Source organism: Anthonomus grandis, chromosome 2, assembly GCF_022605725.1.
Source record: "Anthonomus grandis grandis chromosome 2, icAntGran1.3, whole genome shotgun sequence".
NCBI classification, from domain to species: domain Eukaryota; kingdom Metazoa; phylum Arthropoda; class Insecta; order Coleoptera; family Curculionidae; genus Anthonomus; species Anthonomus grandis.
Window position 1 is genome coordinate 2,239,761 of NC_065547.1, and position 27,309 is coordinate 2,267,069.

Consider the following 27,309-nt stretch of genomic DNA (forward strand, 5'->3'; position numbering starts at 1 on the left):
AAATCATAAAAGTCCCATTGAAAAGTGTTACTTTCTCTTTTCCACCCCTTTGCCACACTGAACGGAACAAGGATGAAAAGTGTCGGTTTTCTCCCATCTACCGCAGGCGTGTTCGTTGCAGTTCTGCGTACCGGGTGGTTTGGATCTTTGGTCGCAGTAAAACGGTTCCGTGATTCGGCCCTTGAGGGCGCAGTACACCGAGACGTTTTGATGACCCCCACCGCAGGGAACTGAACACTAAAATTGGACCAAAGTGTTTAAATATATCGTCTAGAGTATGGAAAATATGTAGGGGTACCTCGGATGTTTCTCCGATAACCCAATCGGGACAAATCTCGATGTTGCAACGTTGCTCCACGATTTTTTCTTTGCCGCTACAGTGGGAATCGTCGATCGGTCTGTTGTGCTCGTCCACGCATTTCGCTTGACGCACTTGGACTCCTCCTCCGCAGGTTTTTGAGCACTGGAATCAAAGAATTTCAAGGATAAAGTATAAAAATTAGAGCTAATAAATAAAATTAATCATCATCTTACTTCAGTCCATGTGGAATAGTCCCATCTGGTAATGTTGCATGGGGTATAACAGGGTTCCGTGCCAGTTGGTTTCGTTAAAATGTTACAATGTTGACTGTTCACCTCATTCATGTCAAATTGCTGTTTCTTGTTTAATTTCATGCAGGAATAGTAGACTTGGCGGTATCTGAAAGTGTTCAAATGAATGTGAATGACCGGTGCAGTAGTACTAAATGTCTATTAACAGTTATTCTTATCTAATGAAAATGGATTATTTTATTTTTTTCTTTTTTATGCGTATAAACACAGGTGGTTAGAATATATAATTTTTAAATACTAAAGTATGATCATGTAGTTTTTCACAATTTGATAAGGTCGTAATAAAGTTTTCTAGGATCCACTCTACATCATATTATTAAAACAAACAAACATTCCACTAAGGATTTATATAAAAAAATAGTAAAATTGGTACTTAATATCTCTCTTAATATATAATCGACTTTCTAATTTTGGATGCATCATTATTATTAAAAGGGCGTCCCATTTAAGATTTTGATCTATCATAATACCAAGGTACTTAGTTTCATTACACGTGTGAGTAACATCTGGATTATTTATCTATATATATAAAAGAGTTTGTCCTGACTAACTGACTCATCATCGCAGAGTCCAAACTACAATAGCTAGAAACGTGAAATTTTGCCAACGGGTTCCTTTTATAATGTAGGCACCGGACAAGAACGGATTTTTCGAAATTCCACCGATAAGGAGTAAAAAATGGGAAAATTGTTACCCGTGACCTCGAGAACTAAGGGGGCGTGGCTTCGGAGTTTGAACGGAGACTGGTCGCACCAACGAGTCGCAGGCATCAACCTAAGAAAAAAAAATTAACTGCAACAATGTTTTTTTATAATGTAGGCCCTGGATGCGAACGAACTTTTTGAAATTCCACCGATAAGGGGTGTTAGCGATATGATAAATATCGCATAGCGGCATAAAACTGATTAATAAATACGATTGAAAAAGTGCCTCTGTATTATTTATATTTTGGTAGACATAACAACAATGCGGGTCCATGCGAGACTGATACCCGAGAGGTGACTCGACTCAGTCTTACCGCTCGCTCTGCATCTAACGAATCATTTTTAAGATTTTAAAGTTGGCCTTTTAATGTTTTGGAGCGAAGGCAACACACTTTTTGGATGTTAAGAGATCATTTTAAACTGGCCAACCATTTTTTACTTTCTTGAAGTCCAACCCCTGACTTGCTCCAATGTTTTCCCTTTTAATATTAAGGCTGTATCATCCGCACAGAAGATACCTTCACCCTGAAGAAGCAAGCTCAGTAAAGTATTTATATATGAGGTGAACAGGATGATATGATAGTTATTTATTTATACCTATATAAATGGGCAAAGCCCAATTACAATTCTGTTAAACTTTTAAATTTACAATAGAAATACAAAAAATCATTAACAATTACCAGTATCTAACCTAAGCTTACTAAAACTTGACGCAGAAATTTGTGATAAGTTTCAAAAGGGTCAATATCATAATGTTGGTTTGCTAATCTCATTGTTCTAGTGAGGAAGTTATTAAGACCATTGTTAGTACGGTGGATTGGGTAATGAAAGCTATCAGTGGCTCTAGTTGTTTTTAGTGAAGCATGAAGTAAAAAGATCCCTCCTCCTATGGCGGATAGTGATGGGAGCCATATGTAGCATATCAAGTATATCTGCATCATTGTAATTATCTAAGATATTCAATTTATATGCAATTTGTTTTAAAAAATTGTAATGAAGTAGTTGAAGAGCATCAATATGTACCTCATAGAAAGGAGACCACACACAGGGGGCATACTCCAGATTAGGACGGACCAGGGCACAGTAAAGTGTTTTCAAAGCGGCAATACTTGTGAAGTCTTGAGTACATGTCCTAACAAAACCAAGCATGCAGAAAGCTTTATTGATAGCACTATCTAAGTGATAAGAAAATTGTAAACTTGTATCGACAGTGACACCCAAATCCTTAAAAAGAAGAGCTCTTTCAAGGGTATAGCGACCGATCTTGTAGTCGAAATTAATAGTATTTCTAAAACGACAAAAGGTCATTATTTTATATTTAGCTGGATTAAGTTCCATACCATTTCCTTCACACCAAACTACCAAATTATTTAGATCATATTGTAATTTGTCACAATCATCAGGGGACTCGATTATACAACTCAATTTCAGATCATCGGCAAACAACAAAAATAGACAGCTAGTGAAGCATTCATCTATATCATTGATAAAAAAATTAAAAAGAAGTGGCCCGAGATGAGAGCCTTGAGGCACTCCAGATGGAACCTGAATAGTTTTAAAAAGAAAATTACCAATTTTATTAATCAGTCGACGATCAGATAAATATATCTTGAACCAGGACAATAAAGGTTTATCAATATCAATTATTTTTAGTTTATGTAACAAAATATTGTGAGGTAACTTGTAGAACGCCTTGGAGAAATCTGTGTATATTGTATCCACTTGATATCCTTTCTCCAAGGCATCCAACAAAAAGTCCACCTGAGTAAGAAGGTTCAGCTTCGCAGATTTGTGTGGTCTAGTCTTGGAGTATATTTTGTCTACCATATCTTATACCTATACTTAATACTAATATTATTAATGAATTTGCAACTGTTTGGGTCATTTGAGCATATCCAAACATGTTTTCCATAGTTTTAAACAGGTATATTTGATTGTTGACGCCGTGTCACCATTTAATCGCATGGAAACAGTATGTATTACTTTACGTAAGAGTCAGTAAATGTCCAGTGCAGTTGCAAAGTTTAAAAGTATGGCGCGTTTAACTGAAAAATTAAGAATTGAAATTTTGAGGATGGTACTATATGGCGACAAGACTCGAACACAGGTCGATCTGTTTAATAATAAATACCCGGAGAGGAGTATTACACGTTCGGTAGTAAGCAAAATTGAAAAAAAGTATAGAGATATTTGTCTCTAAATATGACCTGGACCTTCCCACTAGTGGAGTGAATTCTGGGGTCTAGGATGTCATTTTTTTTTGGTAGTACAACCAGTACAACCAGGTGAAACATGTTGGGTTTCATTAAGTATGTTACATAACATATGAAATCGTGTTTTACCACATTTTCCGGTGGTCGAGATGTTTTTTATCCGGAAAAAAATCAAAAAAATTGATTTTATGAAATCCACGTTTTTTTGTGTTTCCATCGCTCTATCTCTGAAAGTACTTGAGCTATCAAGTAATTTTTTTTTTTAGATTAAAGCTATAACAACAGCGCTTTAAACAACATCTCACGTTTATTCAAATTTGTTTTTTTTTTAATTGTTAAATAATAGGAAACTAAAACTTGTTATTTTCAGAAGCATAATTTTGAGCAATCGACAAAAAAGTTTATTTATGAAAATTTGTGTATACATGCTGCGTATGAAATGAAGCTAATAGTTAATAAAAGTTTTTGAAAAAAACATTTTTCATATATCTTTGATAGTATTGAGTCACTGAATTTTTTTTATGGGCAAAATTGGATTTGCGCGCTTAGCGCGGCTATCATGTCGAGTCCGCTGCAACGATTGGGTATCGAAGTGACTGACGCATGATGGCGCAAAGTTTGTAATAAAAGTACGTACTGATGTGTTTCATTTTAAATATTTAGTTGGCTTTGTATATGTATAATATACCCATATATATACATACATAGGTACCGATCTATATATTATAATAAATAAGTGGTTTATCATTTTTAAAGTAAATTAAAAATGATAATTTACTGCTAAATAAATAAATGGATTAATTGCCTCACACATAGGTACATACCTACTTACATGTATTATTGAAGTACAAATGAGTATAAACAAGTTTTGCTGAAATAAAACTCTTATTTGGATAAATAAATATAGCTAAATATAATGGTTATGTTGTGGCTATTTAATAAACGCTACACTAATAATATTCTAATTCGTTGTTATCATCCGCATCCATCTCGATATTTTCAAGAACGTTACTACAAAAACGGCATTTGCACTCGATACAACGTTTTAAACCCTCTTTAATGCAAGTACATATTTTATTGTTACAGTTTTTATCAGAACAATAAATATTTAATGATTTTCGAATAAAATCTGGAATTGACTTATCCATTCCTTAAAAGATAGTTTACCTTAAAAAATGCTGATAAAAAGCACCTTCGGTTGGAGGAAGTTCCGATGATGGTTTATTTGTTAATGTCGCTAGCTTAACCCTTAGATCGGTTAATTTGTGGACATCTTTATCTTTATTTCTATATAATAGAAGGACTAGCTTTGTTACAATCTTTAATGCCTCTTTATTAGATAGCAATGGCAAATCAGACAATTTTTGAAGAATGATTATATTTTTTTTTCCATTGCCTAAAAAGATTGAACTATTAGGTATAAAATAAATAACGCAACCTAATTTTTTTTACTAGAAAAAAAAGAGGTATAAATATGTACCGTGAAAAAATCCTATAAATAACTAAAATAACTTATAGGTGCATAATATTACCTGTTTAAACGGCAACCAAGTTTTTTTTTAGTTCCACTACTGTTGCAAATAAGGCACATTTTCCTAACATCAAAACCATCGGACCTAAAACGCTTAGCGGAATAATTCAAAGGACCGGCACCACATTTTAACTCCCTATTATTACTATTATCAATATTTTGAAAACTCGTTTTCGAAAGATTTACGACATTCTATATGATATTTTACTGTTAGTGTGCCATTTGAGATTTTAAGATTTTTTTTTTGCTAGAATTTCTTTTCCAATATTATCTTGCCTTTTTTCTGCACTTGATATTAAAGACAGCAAACCTTGTATTCTTGGGTTTTGTATCACAGATTTGTCACTATTATACACAGTTTTCTTACATATAATGCACTCCATTGTCTTGGGCAAAAGTAAATAATAACACAAACATGAAACAACTCAGTCTAGTAGAAATTACTTCCGATTAATACTGCAGGTGCGTACGAATAATACAATAATACTGCAATACTATTTATAGCCCTCTGGCCTATAAAAAAAAATTCGCTGACTCAATACTATCAAAGATATTTGAAAAATAATTTTTTTAAAAATTTTTATAAACTATTGGCTTCATTTCATACGCTGCATGTATACACAAATTTTCATAAATAAACTTTTTTGTCGATTGCTCAAAATTATGCTTCTGAAAATAACAAGTTTTAGTTTCTTATTATTTAACAAATAAAATAAAAACAAAATTGGGTAAACGTGAAATGTTATTTAAGGCGCTGTTGTTTTGACTTTAATTTAAAAAAAAAATGAGCTTGATAGCACAAGTACTTTTAGAGATAGGGCGGTGAAGACGTAAAAAAAACACGTTTTCTTAAAAAACACTTTTTTTTATTTTTGCGAAATAAAAAACATCTCGACCACCGAAAAATGTCGTAAAAAAAGATTTCATACGCACAATTACATTATTAATGGATTCCACCAAGTCTCCTTTGGTTGTAGGCCGGTTTTTTTTTTTCTCGAGAACTAAACGACTTTTCTCACCAAATTTACTCTCGATTTTGCTCGATTTACAAGAAAATCCACGAAAATCAACTCGACAAGTTGCTGCAGATCAATCGGTTAGTCAATTATGTGTTCTAAAATATTTGCATAGGAACAACTGGCATCCATATAAAATTCACTTAATTCAGGAGCTTATTGAAAATGATCACATCCGTAGAGTTTTGCGAAATAATTATGAATGTAATGTAAATGAAAATGTAATGCAAACCCATAGTTTTTAAGTAAGATTGTTTTTTTAGACGAGGCAAATTTTTTTTAAAGGGTTCTGTAAATATGCAAAATTTTCGTTATTGGGCACCAGAAAATCGACACTGGAGTATGGAAAGTCACACACAATTTTTTGACGTGAAAACAAAATGGCCGCCATAAGAAAAAAAGAAGTTGAGGATGGAGTCTTAGAACCGAAACGTCGAAAATAAAAACTGAATTCAGGCGTGCGTTGTGCTTAAAAAGTTGTCCTAATAATGTTTTTACAGATTTTTCAAAAATGCAACTTTTTTGATTTTTTCCAAATATTTCAAAATCGGAAAAAGATAAAATCGTTCTAAAAGCGGCACTAAATTAGTAACTAAATGCTCTTTTCCCCATTTAACCAATTTTTTATCTCTTATAGTTTCCAAGATACCCATACATGTACACCCAATTTGGGCCACACTGTATACTGAGATTTTGTTTATTCCATGGCACCCTTAATAGCTAACTAAATGCTCTACAATTTTCCCCATTTAACCAATTTTCTATCTCTTATAGTTTCCAAGATACCCATACATGTACACCCAATTTGGGCCACACTGTATACTGAGATTTTGTTTATTCCATGGCACCCTTAATAGCGGTTTGTATCAAATAAATATAACATTTTCGTAATTACTATATTACAGCAATTGTATTGATATTAATAATAGAGCGAATCCTGGCGAATTTTATATTTTCTAGCTTCCAAGACTTTGACCCGTGTATTTTTTTAGGATTTTTACGTAGCTTATTGCGGTTAATATTATATTTCTGATAAACAAAGCGGTTTGTAAATGTTAAAAGCTTATAAAATTGAATTAAATTTTTTTTAATTTTATTATTTATTGACACACTTAAAAAATATCGAAATTTGTAATAGCTTCCACTTAAAGCAAAAACTTGCTGTATTACGATACCAATACTCCAGTTTCTATCAAACATCGAGGTTCAATGCGATAATAATAATAGATGACTGTTGTGAATTTTAATGCAAGTCAAATGGTAAAAAAATAAACATAATTTTATTCTGTAGGTCTATGATTTTATATTAGACTGTTCCACTGTGCGAGCCAACCAATGAAATCACGTTTTCAGTAAAATTTTCAAAACAAATTCTTTTGTTTACTTACCCTTTTCCACAATGGGGCGAACAAGCGCTCTTAGAAGCCACATGCCACGTCAAAGTGCAATGATTATTGCAACTCCTCTTCTCCGTAGCGGTGTCGATGTCGCTACCGTCGCAAAAGCTCCCGTGCACCTCCTTGTTGGTACTCAACTCGATACAGATCGGAGTCCGGTACTGTTTTCCCTCGCATATCGACGAACACTCCGACCATTTCGTTTGATAGAGCCGCCAATTGTATCTGGAATACGATGCCGACACACTGTCGAGTGCGCTGAAGAAATTTGGTTAGTTTACATGCTTAATTAGTTAAAGGTGCAATTTATAAAACAATTTAGAGTGCATTGATTAAGGTTTTTATAATTATATCATAAAAGCGTACTGCTGAATTTGGTTTGCTTGTTTGGGTTAAATCATGTCAGGAGCGGATCAGTATGTGGATGGCTTCTATTATATTTATGTGCATGTTGTTGGCTCCAAATATTGTGATTTAAATTAGGGTATTAATTTAATAGTTTCTAAGTGAAAGCCATAAAGCTCTTTATTAGTCTTGCTTCTAATTTAATAGTGCTGGAGTATTTGATGTTCGAACTGATGTGCAACATGATCCTTTATTAAAAAAGGAATATTGGAAAGAGTGAAACGTAACCGGGAAGCGTAATTACATACTATACTACAGCACAGAGCACCATAGAACTCGGCAGCTCTGCACCGCAGTATAATATGTAGTTGAGAAATGCGCTTATTTATCACTTATTATATTATTTATCAATAATATAATATATAATACTAAGTAGTTACAACATCATTTTCATGAATAGAGCATTAATGAAAAAGGTTATTATTGAGTTTAGGGAAAAGGACCCTCAATTTTTAGAGAAAATTGGTCAAAAAAGTTAATATATTTCAGTTATTGCTGAAAATAAATAGGTAATAGTGATTCTCTGACATACCTATGATTTTTTATACTATGGCCTTAAGTTAACTTAAGTGTCTTAATTTTGTTTGATCGAGGTGATTTGGACTTTTTGGATTATTATGGCTATAGTAGCTCAAGCAACACATCACATATTATTATCGTTAAATATCGGTTTATTCAACAATTTTATAGTAAATTTTTGGTATATTTATCAAATGTATACGGTCAAGATATTTATTAAAAAGGGAGAAAATTTCGGCATTTAAAAAAATTGACACGTGATTTACATATCCAATTTTTAAACTCGATTATAACATCCCAAATATTTCATGAAATTCTTCTAAAAAATCATCGTTTTTCGTTCATAATATCCAATCCAATAGCACTGTTTTTGTATTAAGTATTGATTATTATACATATCTATAATTATATGAAATTTAAATAAAAAAACTGTTTTATTAGATTGTTTATTAACGACCAAACCAGCTGTTATTCATGCGTATTATTTTGGAAAACAATGATTTTTGAAAACAATTTCTAAGTGATAAGTTGTGTGGGGTGGGTGGGGGGGGGGTAAGGGTAGTAATAGGTAAAAACGTTTTTTTTTGCACAAAATAATTGCCTGAGAAAAAAATGCTTTTTAAGAAAATTATAAAAGAATAAAAAATCTGTATTTTTTTGTATCTATACTTTTCACACATAATCTTAAGGTTTTCGAGTAAAACTTGAAAAAAACCCCATTTTATTTCTCAAAAGTAAGGCGTATGGCTATGAAAATGGACCAGTTGTACCATTTTTTATCGCAAATAAATAAACGTTCAATTTTTTTAAAATAAATCAATATGAAAAAAAATCATTTTTTTTGGTTCTGAACAACTTTTCATTATCTATGTTCAAAAATACAGTTTTTAAATGAAAACTATTGGTATATTCATCAATCGTATATGGTCAAGGTATATTTATTATACTGTAGAATATACGTATATCATATACAATTCTGTTTACAAAAGGGAGAAAATTTCGGCATTTAAAAAATTTGACAAAAGATTCACATATCTAGTCTTTAAACTCGATCACTACACCTCAAATATATGATGAAATGACCCCGATATATAAGCTACTGTGTAGCATACGATATACTTTTCATACACGTATATATCTTATAGTGTAATATCATACTCAAAGAAATCTAGAAAAAATAGGATATGCATTAACGTGTATAAAACAATAATTATACCAAATAAGATATACAAATAAAAACACCTCAAGAATATAAATTTTCTCAAAACTAAACAGGAATTTAAAAAATAACATTTATTTTAGAAAAATGCAGTGGTCTACTTTTTTTTATTTAACAATCTTCTTTTTCTTCTTTCAGCAACCCTCCACAGTCCACTCCTGGACATAGGTCTCCCCTATATTCTTCCATGTTTCTTTGTTCTGTGCCAGTTGGTGCCATCTGTTGCCCACTTTGTTTTTGACATTATCGAGCCAGCGTAACTGTGGTCTGCCAACGCTACGTTTATGTATGCGAGGTCTCCATTAAACGATGTGTCTTGACCATCTCAAGTCGTCGTGTCGGGCGACGTGTCCTACCCAGCTCCATTTCAGAAGGACTATGCGTGTTATGACGTCTTCAACTTTAGTTCTTTGTTTAATACTCTCATTTGTAATATGGTCTCTCAGGCTTATTCCTAGCATCATCCGCTCTATGGCTCTTTGGGTGGTCCTAAGCTTGTTGGCTGATTTAACAGTGAGTGTCATGGTTTCCATTCCGTAAGTCATCACAAGCAGTAAGCAGGCATTGAAGACCTTTCTTTTCAAATTAATTGGAATAGTTTCATTTCTTAAGACGTGTGACAGTCAGTGGCGAAGCGTGAACTTTTCTTTCGGGTAGACAAACAAAATTGTTAATTAGAAAAAAATGTGTATTCAATATTATTCACTTTAATGAAATAGAGAATGAAAGCGCATGAAATATTAACTCAAAAAGAAAAATATGTAGTGATATAAAAAAGAAAAAAATAGTTACTACTAGCATAAAAAGATAGATAGATAAAAATAAATACTACTTACAAAAAAAACACAAGTAAAATACAATTGCCAATATCAAACAGTTGTTCATAAATAACCCCTAAAATATCCACTAAAAAATTTTTTTCTATACACCCAAAAATAAAAATACTAATTATTAAATTACAATAACACGCGCCCGCACCAAATGCATGTTCATCAAAAAACAAAACTGAAGATGTATTGCGGCCGACCAGATCAAGCGTGTCCATAAACAATAACCCTCAAGAGCATAATAAAATAGCTGGTCGACTTCGATAGACAAAAGCTCAAATGTCTTTCCCGCGAGTAAATTTTGCATACGTAATAGGCTGAATACTGATGCGGCTGGGCCTCTGTCACCTGCTTGATGCGTATATGGTTCGATTAGATGCTTCAAATTTCGGAAGACAAATATCAATATGTCTTCCTGGGGCTCGTATACATTAATTGGGTGTCAGCCCTGCATTTTTATTTTAATTGGTGCATCAGGTGGGGCGCGCCCTAGATTTTATAGATAGATAGATAGATATTGTAGCCGTTTAGATACTATATAATAATAGTAAGTAGAGCGACTACATTCTGTGTTATTTTTTTTTTAAATTTGAATTCAACAATTACATGAAATAATTACGTAATAAATTAATTAGAAATAACTGGATAATTTTGGGTAGACAGTGTCTACTGGTACACTTCGCCACTGTTCACTTACGCGTGGCTGCCCATGTCAAACGAACACATCTGTTTATTTCGGCAGTTTGATTTTCTTTGCCCAATTTGATGCAATGTCCCAAATATAAATAATCTTCGACGTTGTCAATAATTCGGTCTTCTATGTGTGCTTGAATATTGTCAGGTGACATGACTTTTGTTTTATTTAAATTCATGGTTAAACCTATTCTTTTCGATTCTCTTTGAAGCTCCGCCAACATCTCCTGTAATTCTATTATATTCTGGCTAAAGAGTACTATATCATCCGCAAAGCGTAAATGGCTCAGATGTTTGCCGTCGATTTTGATGCCTCTCTCGTTCCAGTCCAGAGTTTTAAAAACGTCTTCCAGTATCAGTGTAAACAGCTTTGGGGAGATGGTGTCCCTTGTCATACTCCTCTTTTTATTTGAATCTTGTTTGTTTCCATCCTTTTGCCATGCTTGGGGTATCACGCCTTCTGTCATACATTTATTAAGAAGAATTGTCATTGCTTCTACAATAGTTCTTCCCCCAAGTTTTATCATTTCAGGTGCTTTATTGTTTTTCATTTGAGACAATGCCAGTTCTACTTCTTCTCTGGTGATGTCAGGAAGATCTTCGGAGCCTACATTGAGAATTGTTTCATCAACTCCGATCGCTTGTTCTGGGTTGTCTCCTGTATACTGTGTGCTGTAGAAATTTTCCATGATATCCATTAAATCTTTACTGTCCTCCTTGATGTTTCCGTTTGCGTCCCTTAGTTGATGTATTTGGAGGCGTCCATCATTGTTACGTGTTGTAAGTACTTTCATGTTTTTATTGTTTTCGATGGTCGTTGCTATCATTTCTGTGTTGTATTGCCTTAAATCTTCCCTTGTTTTCTTTTTTATCAATCTGTTAATTTCGTTGTATTCATGAGTCCCTTTCTCCAAGTTTCTTCTCTTCGCCATGAGTTCTCTAGTTTCCTTTTTTATTTTTGAATTATTTTTCTTGGTAGTGGCACATATCTTTTTGGCTGTCGTTCTAATATCAGTACTTATTCTGCTTTCTAGGTCGTTTATATTCAAGCTGTTCAGTGCTTCTTTATTAGACAATTTCTTGTTGAGTTCAGCTTGGAATTTTTGGCGGTTTTCCTGGATTGTTTTTGATGTATGAAATGGTTTTATTTTGATTAGCTTATTTCGTTCACTCTTCATGTTTATTTCCATTTTAGCTTTTACCAACCTGTGATCGCTACCAGTATCAAAGCGATTTAGGGCAGAAACGTCTTTTATAGTAAGCTTTTTAATGGTTAGTATGTAGTCGATCTCGTTTTTCGTATTTGAGTTCGGGCTTCTCCATGTCCAATGTCTCTTTTCTGATTTTTTGAAGAAGGAGTTCATACAGTACATACTTTCTTTTTGGAGATAATTGATCAGTCTTTCTTCTCGTTCGTTGGTACAACCGAGTCCGAATTTACCCACATATTGATTTCCGTTTCCCGCTGGTACTCCTAGTTTAGCATTGAAATCGCCAATAATGTATTTGTAGTGTGCTGTTTCTATTGTCAGCGCTTGTGAAATGTCATCATAGAATCTCTCTATCTCATCATCGGGTGCAGAGCTTGTAGGGGCATATACTTGAATTATTTGGACGCTATATCTTTTCGATGTCTTCAATACTATGTAAATGGCTCTACTCGATATGGATTTCATCTTAGTAACTAGCCGCTTTATACTCTTATGAATCATTATCGCTGTTCCGCCAATGTGTGTATTTTCCTCTCTGTTGTTCCGATACAAAAGGTGGCCTGATTTCAGTATGATGCATTTTTCGACCGGTAATCTGGTTTCGCATAGGCCCAAGATGTTCCATTTGATATGGGATAGTTCCACCTCTAATTCTTCCAGATGTTCGGTTGATCTCATTGTTCGAATATTATAGGTGGCTAGGTGAAGTTTAAATTTGTTCTGTATTAAGAGTGGAGGCGATGAATTTTTGCTTCCCCCAGAATCCTTGAGGCTAACTTTGTTATTGGTGTGGGATTTAATAATATTTATGATAAATCTCTTAAGGACGCCATCGGTAAAAAATGTTTTTTTTTCTTTGTACGTCGAAAAATGGCTCCTGATGCATCTTTAAAAAAAAATATCTACATTGGTAGTAAAGTTATTTAACAAAAATTTTATTTTATTAAACGCATTTTATAAACGTCTTTAAATAGTATACAATATACCATAAACGTTTACCTTTTATGAAGTAATAATTGTATACGTGGTGTAAATCAAAAATAATCGTTTATTTAACTATCGTGTGTTGCTTAAGGGTCTATATGCCCAAAAAAGTAGTGGAAAGGTAAATGTGTACATTTTAAAAATTAAAACGATGCTATACGATGATAACAACTTAGCAGGCTAATTTTTGGAAATTGACTGTTAAAAAAAAAGCAATTTTTTTAAAAGGTAATTTAGAAATTCTTTTTTACTAAGAATATTTTAATTGGTTCTTATTCGCGGTTCAAGGTTTCTTATTAATTTAGGTCAACTTAATGTATCTTCTATTTTGTCTTAATTGTTACAAATTTTTCCAGACTATTTCTAAACAAATTGACAACTTTTGAAAGATGATTTTGATAGGAGGTTCGAATTTTATGAAACAATCATGGCAGAACTAAACCAAGATCAGAACCTATTAAATAACATTATGTTTTCGAATTAAATTGCAGGTACTGGACCGATGAAAATTCACATTGGATGCGGGAAGTACGTGCTCAAAAAGTTAATGTGTGGGCCGCGATATTTGAAATCCACATAATTGACCCGTACTTTATTGAGGGAAATTTGACTTTCGTAAAGTATTTAGAAATGCTATTAAGAACCGCATTGTTCCTAAAAATTAGATATTTAGCCGGTCCAAACTATATACAAGTACGGTTTCAACAAGATGGAACTCCTTCACACTGAAATTTAAATAATCACCGTGCGTGATTATTTAAATAATCTCCGTGCGTGATTATTTAAATTTTACTTTTCGAAATAGATGAATACGCAGGGGGGTACCATATAATGGACAGCTAGGTCCCCAGACCTCTCCCCTTTAGATTACTTTTTTTGGGGCCATTTAAAAAATACTGTATTTGTCATTAAACCTGAAAATAAAGAGGACTTAAAATAACAAATGCAACCAAATTACACAAGGAATGCTTAAAATGCCAAGAAAGCTTGCGTATTGTCAGGAAGTGCAATTAAAGCATTAAATAGTTCTGCTTTGTACCATAGTTTCTATTACAATACCTTTATTAAAATAGGGCGTTATTTGCTTGATATTTGGAAGTTAAAATATTGTATTTTTTTAAATTTAAGCTTCAGTTAAATCTAAAGTTATTGTTTACTTATGGAAAACTAAGATAGGAAAGCGCATATCTCCCAGTTAAGTCTTTTAGATTTTACAGCCTCGTAAAGGTTTTAAAAAATTTAATTTTTAATTGTTGATATTTCGAAAGCCGTTCAAGATTGGTATACAGGTTGGTGCCCAGTCTTCTTGACGCACCCTGTATATTTTTTAGAAATCTGAAAACATGCAAAAAAATAAAAGAGAATTGACGTGTTCGAGCGTTTTTCAACTAGGTAATTCGTTTTCCTGTAAAAGGTATTTTTCCAGACTTTTTGGACATAATGTATACCACCGATGTTTTAAGATCTCCTCAATATTGTAAGGTCCACGCAATCAAACTTTAAATAAAATAAACAAAGATCTTGAAATAATAACAGGTATTTCACAAGAACATTTCTTAGTCTCAAAATTCCCAATAAACTTGTTATATACCGTCAAATGGGGTTAAGTGAATCAAAATAAGTGGTTTTTTTCGTTTTTCTGCCAAAGTATTAAATTAAAAAATATGTAAAAAATATTGTAGATTCTGGTAAACGTCTTAAAAGATTTTGTTAAAACTTGTAAGCATTTAAGCATGGGAAGTCCTCCATTTTTTTTGATAAAGTCTGATTCACTTTACCCTCCGGTTTGGGGTAAAGTGAATCATGTATTAGAAGTGCTGTAAAATTCACTTTAAACATAATGTGGGTAAAATGAATCAACAAAAAATAAAAAAAGAAGATTTAAACGGAAAAAAACACTTAAAAAAAAACAAATTCTTTATTCTAAAGGTAACAAAAGTAAGATTAAGTAACAAAGTCTTATTCTATAACACATTCTATCACAGAATATTAAGGCTTTATAAAAACAACAAACTTAGGAATTTTTCTTTAAACAAAAATGGCACTCTTGGTAAAAAAACTTAAGTCTACATACAAAACATAGGAAAATTAACAAAAAAGAAATTACTCCAACTTTTTAAATTCGTCGTTGTCTAAGTTAAAAACAAATTTACCCCTCTTGAAAGACTTTTGACGCAGTTTTTTAATAATTTGGTCTTGGCTTATTAGGCAAAGGTCCTGTATTTCTGGATAAACAAAATACCCCTTTTCCGAGTTTCCCTTTTTTCTCATGGCATTTATAGTAAATTCTTTTTTCTTTGAACAATTCTCGATTTTGCCAACAAACAATCGATCTCGTTTCTCGGTTGGAAACTTTGCAATAATAAACTCCCCAATCCTTGGCTCCATGGATAAGTCTGTGTCGATCATGTAAGTATCATCATTCGATGTCGACGGATTTGGATCAAACTCGTCAAAGTTTTCAACAATATTTTCGAAATCACTTAGGGAAAATTCTTTATCTAACTCTCGATCTAACTCATCATCCGATATTTCCAGGGCTCTTCTTTCGTTTTTTTTCATGTTTTTTTTAGATGATTTTTTTGTGGGTGTTTTATCTATTATCGTTGATAATAAACTTTGACTTGACACACTTTTGCCAGCCTCGATAATAATTTTTTTTCCTCTCTTTGTTGATTGATTCGGGGTAGTTTTTAAATTTTTTAGGTGACTGATTATTGTGTTACTCCAGGCCTGATCATTATTCTCACCATTTTCATCGATGTGTAAATTTCGTGGAATTTTATTTAAAACTTTGTTGGGATCGAGCGGAAAAATTCCACATGCCTTAAAACCAGCAATGGAATTTTCTTTCGACTTTATGCCAACCTTTTCCACACTCTGTCTCAGCAGCCTTGGAAACTCCGTTTTAGGAATGACTCCACGGTGTTTTAGTTTCCATTGTTCCAAGGTGGATCTCCATGCAGCTTTTAAAGGCCTAAAATACGCGACATCGAGCGGTTGAAGCAAATGAGTTGAATTGGGAGGGAGTAAGACAAAATCAATTTCATTATTCTCACATTGCTGTACGACATTAGTGGTAATGTGGCAATTTAAGTTATCGCCTATTAAAACTTTACGCTCAGCAAGCTTTCGAAAATAAGGCATGACAATTGTCTTAAACCGGTCCTCAAATATATCAGAGTCAAACCATCCACTCATGCTTCTGTTATATCTTGCTCCTTCAATTCCTCCCTCTGTCCAACCATCATAGGAATGTTTTGCCTTGTATACCGTATATGGAGGCAGTAATGTTCCATCAGCGGCTATTGCAAACATCACAGTTGTGCTGGTCTTTGAGGAGTCTATTAACCTATGGGCATGCTTTGCACCTCTTTTTGTAATTACTTTAGCCGACCCGGGATCATCCACAAAATTGGTCTCGTCGTAATTGATAATATTTTGAGCAGGGACGTCTTTCAACGTGACCTACAAGTTTTCAAAATATTTTTGAATAACCTCGCGGGTTAATGCACCTCTAACGCGTTTTGTATTTTCAGCCAACTTAACGGTAAGGTCTTTATTTCTGCTCATAAAACTTTTGAACCAGTCCATCCCTGGCATATTTTCTTTAAATCTGGAATCCCTTACTCCTAGTCTATTTAGATATTGTTGCACAATTGCTCTAACATCTGTACTTTTTAATGGGAATCCCCAGTCGGCGCAAATTTTGATTGTCTCCTTTAGTCTTAGCTCTTGCTCACCACTTAGTACAGGCTGTCGACCATATTTTAAAGAATGTTTGCCATGATATCTTCTTCGAATGGTACTGAAAGGTACACCAAATCTTTCAGATGCTTGTCTCATGGACATATCACCTCGTCTAACCGCTGCCACTGCTCGACGAACATATTCTTGATCGTAGTTACATTTTCCCTGCGGCCCCAATTTTTTTTTGTAAATTCTCGGCATGCTAAAAAGACCAAAACTAATAAAAAAATATTTCTTATATAAAAAATTATTTAAAAAAAAAGTTCTAAAAAATTTAATCATAAATTTACAGCGACACTTAAATGATTCATTTTACCCATTAAAGTTACCATCTTAGAAAAAAAAAATGCTAAAATTCAACAAAAAAAAAATTTACCAAAAATTAAGCACAAATTTGTTTATTAATGTCTAATAAACACATTAATTACATTCAAGTAAATAAATATTAATATTGATCACTTCCGCAACCAATCGTTTCCAAAGTTTTGTAAAATACAAAAAAATCGTTTAACCGGAACATGTCGTTATGGTACTCACGTGTATTTTTTTGAGCAGCGAAACACACCCTACCACATACAAAGACATACTAACGAGGTCATCTCGATGCAATAATGTCACTATATGGGGCAGGTCTGCGACGGGATCGACTTTTTTGCGGAAATACCCGATTAATTCATTTTACCCACTATGATTCACTTAACCCCGTTTGACGGTATTTTAAAATATAGTCCACCCTTTAAAAGTTCAGAAATGTATTTACCAGTATTTTTTATACTTGCAGTCGGGAGATGTATTCGTCCACCCCAATTTTTCATAGGCAATACAAGAATGCTACCTCGTACTTAAGTAAAAATTTAAAAGTAAGTCAGTGGATATGTAGGGTAGGCCCTTTCCCAAAAAATAAACATACAGCTTTTTTTTTTAAACTTGTTTAAAACCTTTAAAACAAATAAGATACTCTGATAAAATCTCGACTAGCGAAATTATTCGTCCATTAGCAATTTGCAGTAATAATATCGATAAAATTCTATTATCTTTTCTTTTGATTACATAATATGGCTAAATATAGATTCTAAAGGATATTTAGCACACAGTTTGTTATTGTTTGTCGTAAAGAGCATTAATAAATTTAAAAATGGGTGGCAAATTATTAGAAGTGCCACAGGAAATCATAGATTTCATAATCAAATTATATCAAGAAAAAAAAATTGAAAGAGAAATAAGAAAATTAGACTGGCGTCTAGCCCCGGGTATGCAACTATTGATCCTTCTTTTTTGACATGCGCTTGGTGAAGTTAGTCATAAGTTAGTTAGGTTAGAATACTGTTCGGCAAGTTGTGTGTTGTTTTAAAGTGTCGTTTTTTCGTTAGTATTGTAAAACTTTATTAATTTTGGGTGAAATTATACAACTAAATTAAATAAAACTAAAAGCTAAATGTAATGGATAATATAAAATAAGAAATACCGGAAATACCTTTCAAGTTGGTCAAATTTTAACTTTTATGTTTATTTTTACTTTTATTTGTCTGTATAAATCCACCTTTTGAATTTATTTGCTATTATAGTGCATAATATAAGACAATAAAAAAAATGGAGGGGCAACATACGTGTGTGCAGTGCAGCAAAAAATACAGTAACATTAGCAATCTAAGAAAGCATGTCATCAAGTTTCATCCTAATAATGATGATTATCTAGCTTCTCTGCAAATACGACAAAATAAACATTATAATTTTGCTTGTGACCAGTGTAAAAAAACGTTTTACGCATTTAAGAAATTTAAAATTCCACATCAGAACACATAGAGGCTCAAATAACACTTCAGCTCCAGATATTACACACCCCAATACCTCGACCACTACAAATGCAAATCAGTGTGCTTTGTGCAGTGACTTTTGTGCTGATAGGAAGACCGTTATAGAACATTATAGATACTTTCATAACATTCCTATTGAACATAAAAAATTGACGTTTCAAAGTGAGGAAGAATTTATTAGTTGAAAGCTTACCTTTGAAAATGACACAAACTGTAAATATGTGGTTAACTATCAGAAATGTTTTAAATCACATGTAGCTGCAAGTTTTATATGCCATCGTTCAGGAAGATATGTTCCAGAAGGCAAAAATATTAATAGTAAAAATTTCTTCTTAAGTCCCATTTGAAGATATTTTAGACGAAATTAGAGATTCAATCACTGACTCAGAACTAAAACGTCTGCATCTGCTCACAAAGAAAGATCTATATAACATGGAAGCCTGTTTCAATTTGTGCTCCTCATCAGTTAGACATAAAAACGACATCATAAGTGTAGAGTCCTGGATCAATGATATGCAAAGTAATGGAGATGCAGTTCTGTTTTATAAGCCCCAAGGTTCTGAAAGTGAAGAATGGCCAATGTTAAAAAATGAGGATTTTGTTTTGATTATCATGACTGCTGCACAATGTGAAATGCTTAAAATTTATGGGACCGATTGCATCTGTATAGATGGAATTCATGGGATGAATAACTATGACTTCGAACTTATAACTCTCCTTGTTGTTGATGATATTCGTCAGAGATTTCCTTGCAGTTTTCTTGTGTCAAATAGGTCTGATAAACAAAATATGTTTTCACTTTGTAAAATCTCGCCTTGGTACTGCACTTTGCCCAAATGTCTTCATGTCAGATATGGCAGAAGCTTTCTTCAATGCATGAATTGAAATAATCTCTCCACCAAAATTCAGGTAAGCCAAAAAGTTATTATAATTGTGTCACGAGTTGTGTCACTATTTAATAGTACCATTAATTTTAGATTATACTGTTCATGGCACGTTGACCAGGCGTGGCGTAAGAATTTATCAAAAACACCAAAGAAAATTCAAATTCAAATTCAAATTCAAATTCAAATTTATTAATCATTTTGGTTATATTATAACAATTTTTTTATTTTTTTTTTTTTAACTTAACAGTCATTGTTTTTAACATACACCTAGATGTTGTAACATCTGTTTGTGTATGCTGAGAAATCACAAAATTTTAGTAATAATATAAAATATAACTAACCATAATCTACAACTAAACAAAAATTCTCCAATAAAATTTCCCTTCCCAAAACTATTTAAAAAAATTAAATTTATCTATATTTGAATAAATAAATTTTCTACAGACCTTACTAAAGTTTTTAATATTATTTATATTTTTTAAGCTGTTTGGTAAGATGTTATAAAATTTCGGGGACAAGTATCCTAAAAATCGTTGCCCTATAGTTTTTTTTACGTTTGGTATTTTTAGGTGTCTGTTTATATTATTTCGGGTTGTGTAGGAATGACTAACATAATTCTTGATTTTTTCTGATTTATGTGTATAAATGCATGTTGACAATATGTAAATTGAGCGTATATTAAAAATTTCTTCAGAATATAATTGTTGTGTAGGAAATCATTTTTGTTTTTTGTATATAACTTTTAAAATAAAGTTTTGTACTACATTAAGTTGTTTTAAACAATTCTTGTATAGACCTCCCCAGACAATCACCCCATACCTTAACAAGGACTCAACCAAGGATTTATAAATTAAAATTAGTAGTTTTTCCTTTAAGATATTTCTCAAAATATGAAATCGATAAATAAGTTTACGGATGTTTTGTGTTAATTTTAAAATGTGTTGGTCCCATTTTAAATGTTTATCCACAATGATACCCAGATATTTAGTAAATGAAACTTCCTTGATATCAATTAATTCAAGTTTAATTTGTTGAAATCTGGGGCGATTAGCAGCTGTTATAGAAAATGCAATATAGTTTGTTTTTTGACTATTGAGACTTAATTTAAAAGAATCCAGCCAGTTCTTGACTGTTGCTAGACCAAGTTCTGCAGTTTTTTTTGTGTCTCCCCAAGAAATTCCGTGAAACACCGCAACCGTGTCATCTGCATATGATATCAGTGACCCGTCATGAATTTTAAGATTGGTAAGAGCGTTAATATAAGTTATAAAGAGTATAGGTCCAATAACTGTTCCTTGTGGAATTCCAATTTTTATATAAGATGGTTCACTAATCTCATTATTTATTTTTAAAGACTGTTTTCTGTCCCCCAAGTAACTTTCAAAGACCCTTGACACTGGACCTCTAATACCATAAGATCTTAAAGTATCTAGCAAAAGCTCATGCGGTACCGTGTCAAAGGCCCTTGCTAGGTCCAGAAACACTGCCAAACACTTTCTATCACCATCAAAAGCCTGATTCACTCGCTTTGTTAATTCGCAGACAGCATCGGATGCGCTGAGCCCCCCAATGAAACCAAACTGATTTTGTGTTAATACGTTATTTTTTTGTGAATAGTCAATAAGTCTATCTTTCAAACATTTCTCGAAGAGCTTGGAAAAATTATTGATCACACTTATAGGACGATAGTTACCTATTTCACATTTATCACCTGATTTATATATTGGAGTGATTATTGATACTTTAAATTGAGTAGGTACTGTTCCTGTTTTAAATATTAGGTTGATAATGTGAACCAATGGTTCAATAAGGTAAATATGAAATTTTTTTATAAATTTTGAGCTAATAGTATCTATCCCAGGCGCGGAATTGTTTTTTAACGAAAAAATATGTTTAATTATTTCATTCCTATTAGTTGGTTTTAGAAACATTGAAGATACACTGTTATGATTAATTTTGAATTGTTTTTTTGCTTTTTTTATTTGGTTTTGCATATTTACTCCTACGTTTATAAAATACTGATTACAAAAGTTTGCCATGTCTTTGTTATTTGAAAATTCTTTGTTATTATTTTTTATTTTTATTATGTCATTTCCTTTAGTAGTAATTTGATTTGTAACCTCATTTATAACCTTATACATTTTGCTCATATTATTCTTAGATTCCTCAATTTTTGTTTTGTAATAGTCATTTTTACATTTATTTATTATTTTACCCAATGAGTTTCTGTATGTTTTATATTGTTGTTCTTTTTCCAAACTATAATTTTTATTTAATTTTCTTTTCATTTTGTTCCTATTTTTTATTGAACATATAATAGCAGCAGTTATCCAAGGTTTTATTTTTTTAATTATTTTTTGTTTTAATATTTTTGTCTCTTCACAGCTTTGTATAATATGTTCGACAACATTATAAAATTTTGGTTGCAATTTCGACATCATTAATATTTAAGATAGTGTTTTCCCAATTTTGTTTTATAAGTAAATCTTTTGCCTTCTCATTGTTTAATATTTTTATAGTTTTAATTTTTATATTATTGGAAACATTAAAAGCAAGTATGTTTTGCCAAACTTGAAAAATCATAACATTATTAACATTGTTTTAATTTTTAGGCTTTTATTTATAAGAATTTAAGAGCTGTCTTAGAAGAAAGGGATGTCACAACTTTTAATATTTTAATTAACAAGTTATATACTATGTTACTTAAAGACCCTGATACAATGGAATTTGCCAACTATTTTAATAAGTATTACATGTGCTGTGTAGTATGTTGGGCATATTGCCACCGACTTGGTGCGGGTTTAAATACAAACATGCACTTAGAACGTATGCACAAAATATTAAAATATAATTATTTAAAAGGGAAGAAAGTCAAGCGAATGGACAAGGCAATGAACGCAATAATGCGATTTATAAGAGACAAATGCATTGACAGGTTAATAGTTCTTAACAAGGGGAAGCTGTCCAGTAAGCTGCAAATCATTCGGTCCAGGCACAAACAAAGTTTAAAATTGAGGGAAGATTTAGTAGTCGAGTGTGAAAATGGATGGAACATTGCCTCAGAAACAACAGCAGAATTATATGTTATCCAGAAGGTTCAACGAGATTGTAAATGCCAACTACTGTGCAATGAATGTAAAACTTGCATCCATTAGTTTTGCTGTTCTTATCTTGACTCGTCAGTTAAATACAACATGTGCAACCATATTCATCTTCTGATCAGATATATTTCTCAATGTGTAACTGACTCACTGGAGCATCCTTAAGAACTTGGTAAGTAATTTTTATGATTATTTTCCATCAATTTATTAATAATATTTTATGCGACATAAACATTTTTTTTTGTATAGCTGTATGCTTCATATCCTTAAATGACGACAATTAGGAAAAAAATAGGTATACATTTTAAATAAAAAAACATAGGTAATGGTCTTTAAATGTGTGTGGCTTAATATTAATAGTGAAAGTAATGTTTGTATTATTTTAATTGGATTAGGTAGTTGGGATATACCTATTATTATTTTGACTAGGGGCTCAGTTTTTTAGCTATAAATGCAAGAATAAATTTAGTTTGACGTTCTTTTAATGTATCAGTAGATAAAGATGTCGGCGAGAGTAATCTAATCATAGTGGAAGAGACAATGGAAGAGGAACTGCATACATTAAAAGCAAAAGCGCATTTACCGGAACTGTCAACAAGCACAAAGTTAAAAACTACATCCTTTGAATCTAAAAAACGAAAAAACGCAAGTTTATTGGAAGAACTGCAACACGTTGTTTCTTTTACTACATGAGATGAAAATGAAAAGCTTGATGCTATAGAAAAAGCACTAGTTCCAATCAAGCACACGTTAAGAGCCCTGAAAAACAGCAAATGCATTTCAAGAGCTAAAAACAAAAAAACCACAGGAACCACATAACAAAAATATCAGGAAGCAACGATATTTCTCAACACGAAAAAAGCCTAAGCCCAAAAATAGAAAAGTGAGACTTGAGTCAGCTTCAAATGAAACAGTACTACACTTAATTTCTCTTTAATAAAGCAGGTAAGATTTTTTAAAATAAAAATCTGTAGTATTTTTTGTTATACGGGTTTTTTCCAATATTAGAGATATAAGAAAAAATTCGTTTACAAAAGTATTCTATAAACTCGAGTGTAAACACTCTCTAAAATTGGCGAAAAACGCTATAACAAACAAAAATTGTTTTTTGCTTAACGCATTGAAATTTAATTTATTTGCAGATTTTTTTGTCAAGGACATGGAGAGTGCAAATCTTGATGCCCAACTTTTTTTTTATCAATAAATGAGATTTTTTCAACTTTGTTCTATTTATTTAATAATTTTTTTTTATTTATTTTTAAAAATAAGCATAACTAAGAAAAACAAATAATTTTAACTATTTCACGTAAAAACATAAAAAAATTACTGTCCACCGTCCGTCAACAAAAAAATTAGCGGCAGGATCAATAGTTGCATACCCGGGGCTAGACGCCAGTAAAAATTAGTTTCAAGAAGTCGCTCAACAGTTTAATATATTATAACAAAATATGAAACCACTCATACAACAAAAACATTGCCAGGGAGAAAAAGAAAAAGTAAACTGAAGAAAAGTGAAGAATAACCCGCAGACGAGTACTACAGACTTTGACCAGGTACATTGTTTTTCTACAGTTGTATTTATTTTGTTTGTATATTTATTTTTTTATTTTGTGTGTTTTGTTTTGTTTTTATATGTTTTTTTTATTAGCTTTGTCTACAAAATGTTGTAATTTTTTGACAATAAAGCATATGATTGATTGATTGATTTAGTGAAAAGTTTAGCTAGTGATCATAAAAAGCTTGTTCATGTAACACCCAAAAGAAAATTTTTAAAAAGCCAGGATATACGGTCCAGGGTAGCAAGAAAGAAGCCATTCATAAATAAGAAAAATAGAAATAAACGCATTTAGGCAAAAATATAGAGGATTGGAAAAATGTGGTATTTACAGACGAAACAGAAATTGAATTGTTTGGTAAATCAAAGAAAACTTTAGTGTATAGAAAGTGCGGGGAAGCTTACAATCCCAAAAACTTAATCCCTAGGGTAAAACACGGAGGTGGTTCTGCTCTCCTATGGGCATGGAGTGGGTCAGCTCCATTTTATTGACGGAATTATGGATTGGTTTGTTTATATAGATATATTAAAGAATAATTTAGAGCAAAGTGCAGAGAAAATGGGAAATGGCAACGATTAAGATGACCCAAAGCACACCGCGCGGGTCGTTAAAGAATGGATATTGTATAATGTACCAAAAGGATTGGAAACTACACCCCAATCACCAGACGTTAACCACATTGAACATCTGTGGACTGAAAGAGAGAGTAAAAAAACATAAAATATTAAACAAAGAGGAATTAAAAGCAAATCGATGCCTAATAGGTTGACAGAAATTATAAAATCAAAAGGATATCCCACCCGTTATTAGTCTTTAAATATTTGCTAATTTTCAAAAATACATTTAAGTGGACGAATAAATTTTCTCCTTTGTTTTTTCAGAATTTGTATATTTTTAATATTAAACCCTGTGTTACTAATTTAGGCATACTGTATATATGTTTATAATATAATTATCCAAGAATCTTTTATTGCATAAATTTTAATTCGATTTTCACAAAAGAAATTAAGGTGGCCAAATCATTTTTCTCCCGATTGAATATACCACGACGCGTTTGGAAGTATCTGTACACCTGAACTGAATACCGTTTTATTAGATTATTACCAGTAAAACAAAATAGTTTTATTTAAATTACAACTTCGATGTAAATATTAACTATACTCTATTTCAGAAGTGTATAGAGCAATAAACTGGGGAATTCCGTTCTGTTCGTGGCTACATTTCGTGGTAGTTCATAGGCGCAGGTACTTATAATATTTATGAATTTAATTTTCACGGATTAAATGCCTTTATTTTGAAAGAGATTAAATACTAAATAAATACTTTTAATCCTTTTGTATAGGTACCTATGTTTTAACGCTTTGTAACATGCAAAAATGGGGTCAGGTAATATATACAGACTATAAATACTTTTAAATCATATTTTAAACGTTAGTAGTCACTGCTACGCTGTAGTGTAATCACAATATTATTATCCCAATATTTAAAAAATGGAGGTATTCAGTCTAACGAAAAGATGCACTAAAAATTCTCCACTATCGCTGAGTGAAAAAGTTATTATTTTAAATGTACATGATTGCATAAAACAGGATTACCCTAGTTTTACTGTGCAAGAAATTGTTGAAAAATGTTCTCGAATGAGTGGAATTGGAAAGTCCACCATTTTCAAATTGTTGCGGGAAAGAAAAGTAGCAGGTCAAGTGGAATCTCCCAAGCAAAAGCCAGGACGACCTACAAAAGTCCTTGATGAAAATGCTAAATGTATAATTCGAAGAAAAGTTCACTCTTTTTATTTTAAAAAGGAAATACCCACCCTAGACAAAATTTTAATGGAGCTTGGCCGAGATGACAGTATTCCGTTGATAAGTAGAAAACTTTTATGGAAAACTTTAAAAAATATGGATTTTGCCTGGGAAAAGCATAACCGCAAAGCACTTTTACTGGAGAGCGACGAAATTGTTTGTTGGAGACGACAATACTTGAGAAGTATCAAGCAGTACCGCAGGGAGCAAAAGAAAGTTTTTTATCTTGATGAGACGTGGATTAACGAAGGTTATATAGTCCAAAAAATGTGGCAAGACAAAAATATAACCAGTGCTCGCCAAGCTTTCATAGAAGGCCTGTCTACGGGTATTAAAGTACCTTCGGGAAAAGGAAAAAGACTTATAATCACACATATTGGAAGCGAAGAGGGATTTTTAAAAGAAGGTCTGCTAACCTTTGAGTCGACTCGCACAGGAGATTACCATGAAGACATGAACTCAGACGTTTTCGAGGACTATTTTGGTGAAATGATAAAATTTCTTCCGGCTAATTCGGTGGTGGTTATGGATAACGCAAGCTATCATTCACGGCGAATAGAGAAGACGCCAACTTCAAGTTGGAGAAAGCAAGAAATTATCGATTGGCTGACTGCAAAAGGTATTGCGTTTGAAGCAAATTTGATAAAAAAAGAACTGCTGGCAATAGCAAACTTACACAAAACTCGTTTCATGAAATACGCCGTGGAAGATATAGCCGAAAAATATAATATAACTGTACTGCGCTTACCGCCATATCATTGCGAACTAAATCCTATAGAACTGATATGGGCGCAGGTAAAAGGATTTGTAGCAAGAAAAAACACGACTTTTAAAATGAAAGATGTTAAGCTACTGTTTGATCAAGCCATTACGGAAGCGACACCAGAGAATTGGCGAAAAGCAGTCCAGCATGTAACTAAGCAAGAGGACAAAATGTGGGATCTTGACAACCTCATCGATCAGACAGTCGATCCTTTAATTATAATATCAAGAGGTGATGACAGTTCGTCAGATGACGAAGAAGACTACAATCTATTATAATTTAAAATTGTTATACACTGTTCAAAA

The 27,309-nt window shown here is 32.4% G+C and overlaps 1 protein-coding gene across 1 annotated transcript in view; it reads right to left on the reverse strand.

Annotated features, from left to right (window-relative positions):
- Positions 1-27,309, reverse strand: part of LOC126749242 (A disintegrin and metalloproteinase with thrombospondin motifs 9-like) — a gene marked incomplete at its 5' end in the record, with an annotated part of 163,779 nt that overhangs the window by 16,048 nt on the left and 120,422 nt on the right. The window contains 4 exons of the mRNA XM_050458947.1: positions 32-237; positions 299-463; positions 535-700; positions 7,465-7,698. Of these exons, the coding sequence (XP_050314904.1) occupies positions 32-237; positions 299-463; positions 535-700; positions 7,465-7,698 (771 nt within the window). The remainder of the gene's footprint in view (positions 1-31; positions 238-298; positions 464-534; positions 701-7,464; positions 7,699-27,309) is intronic.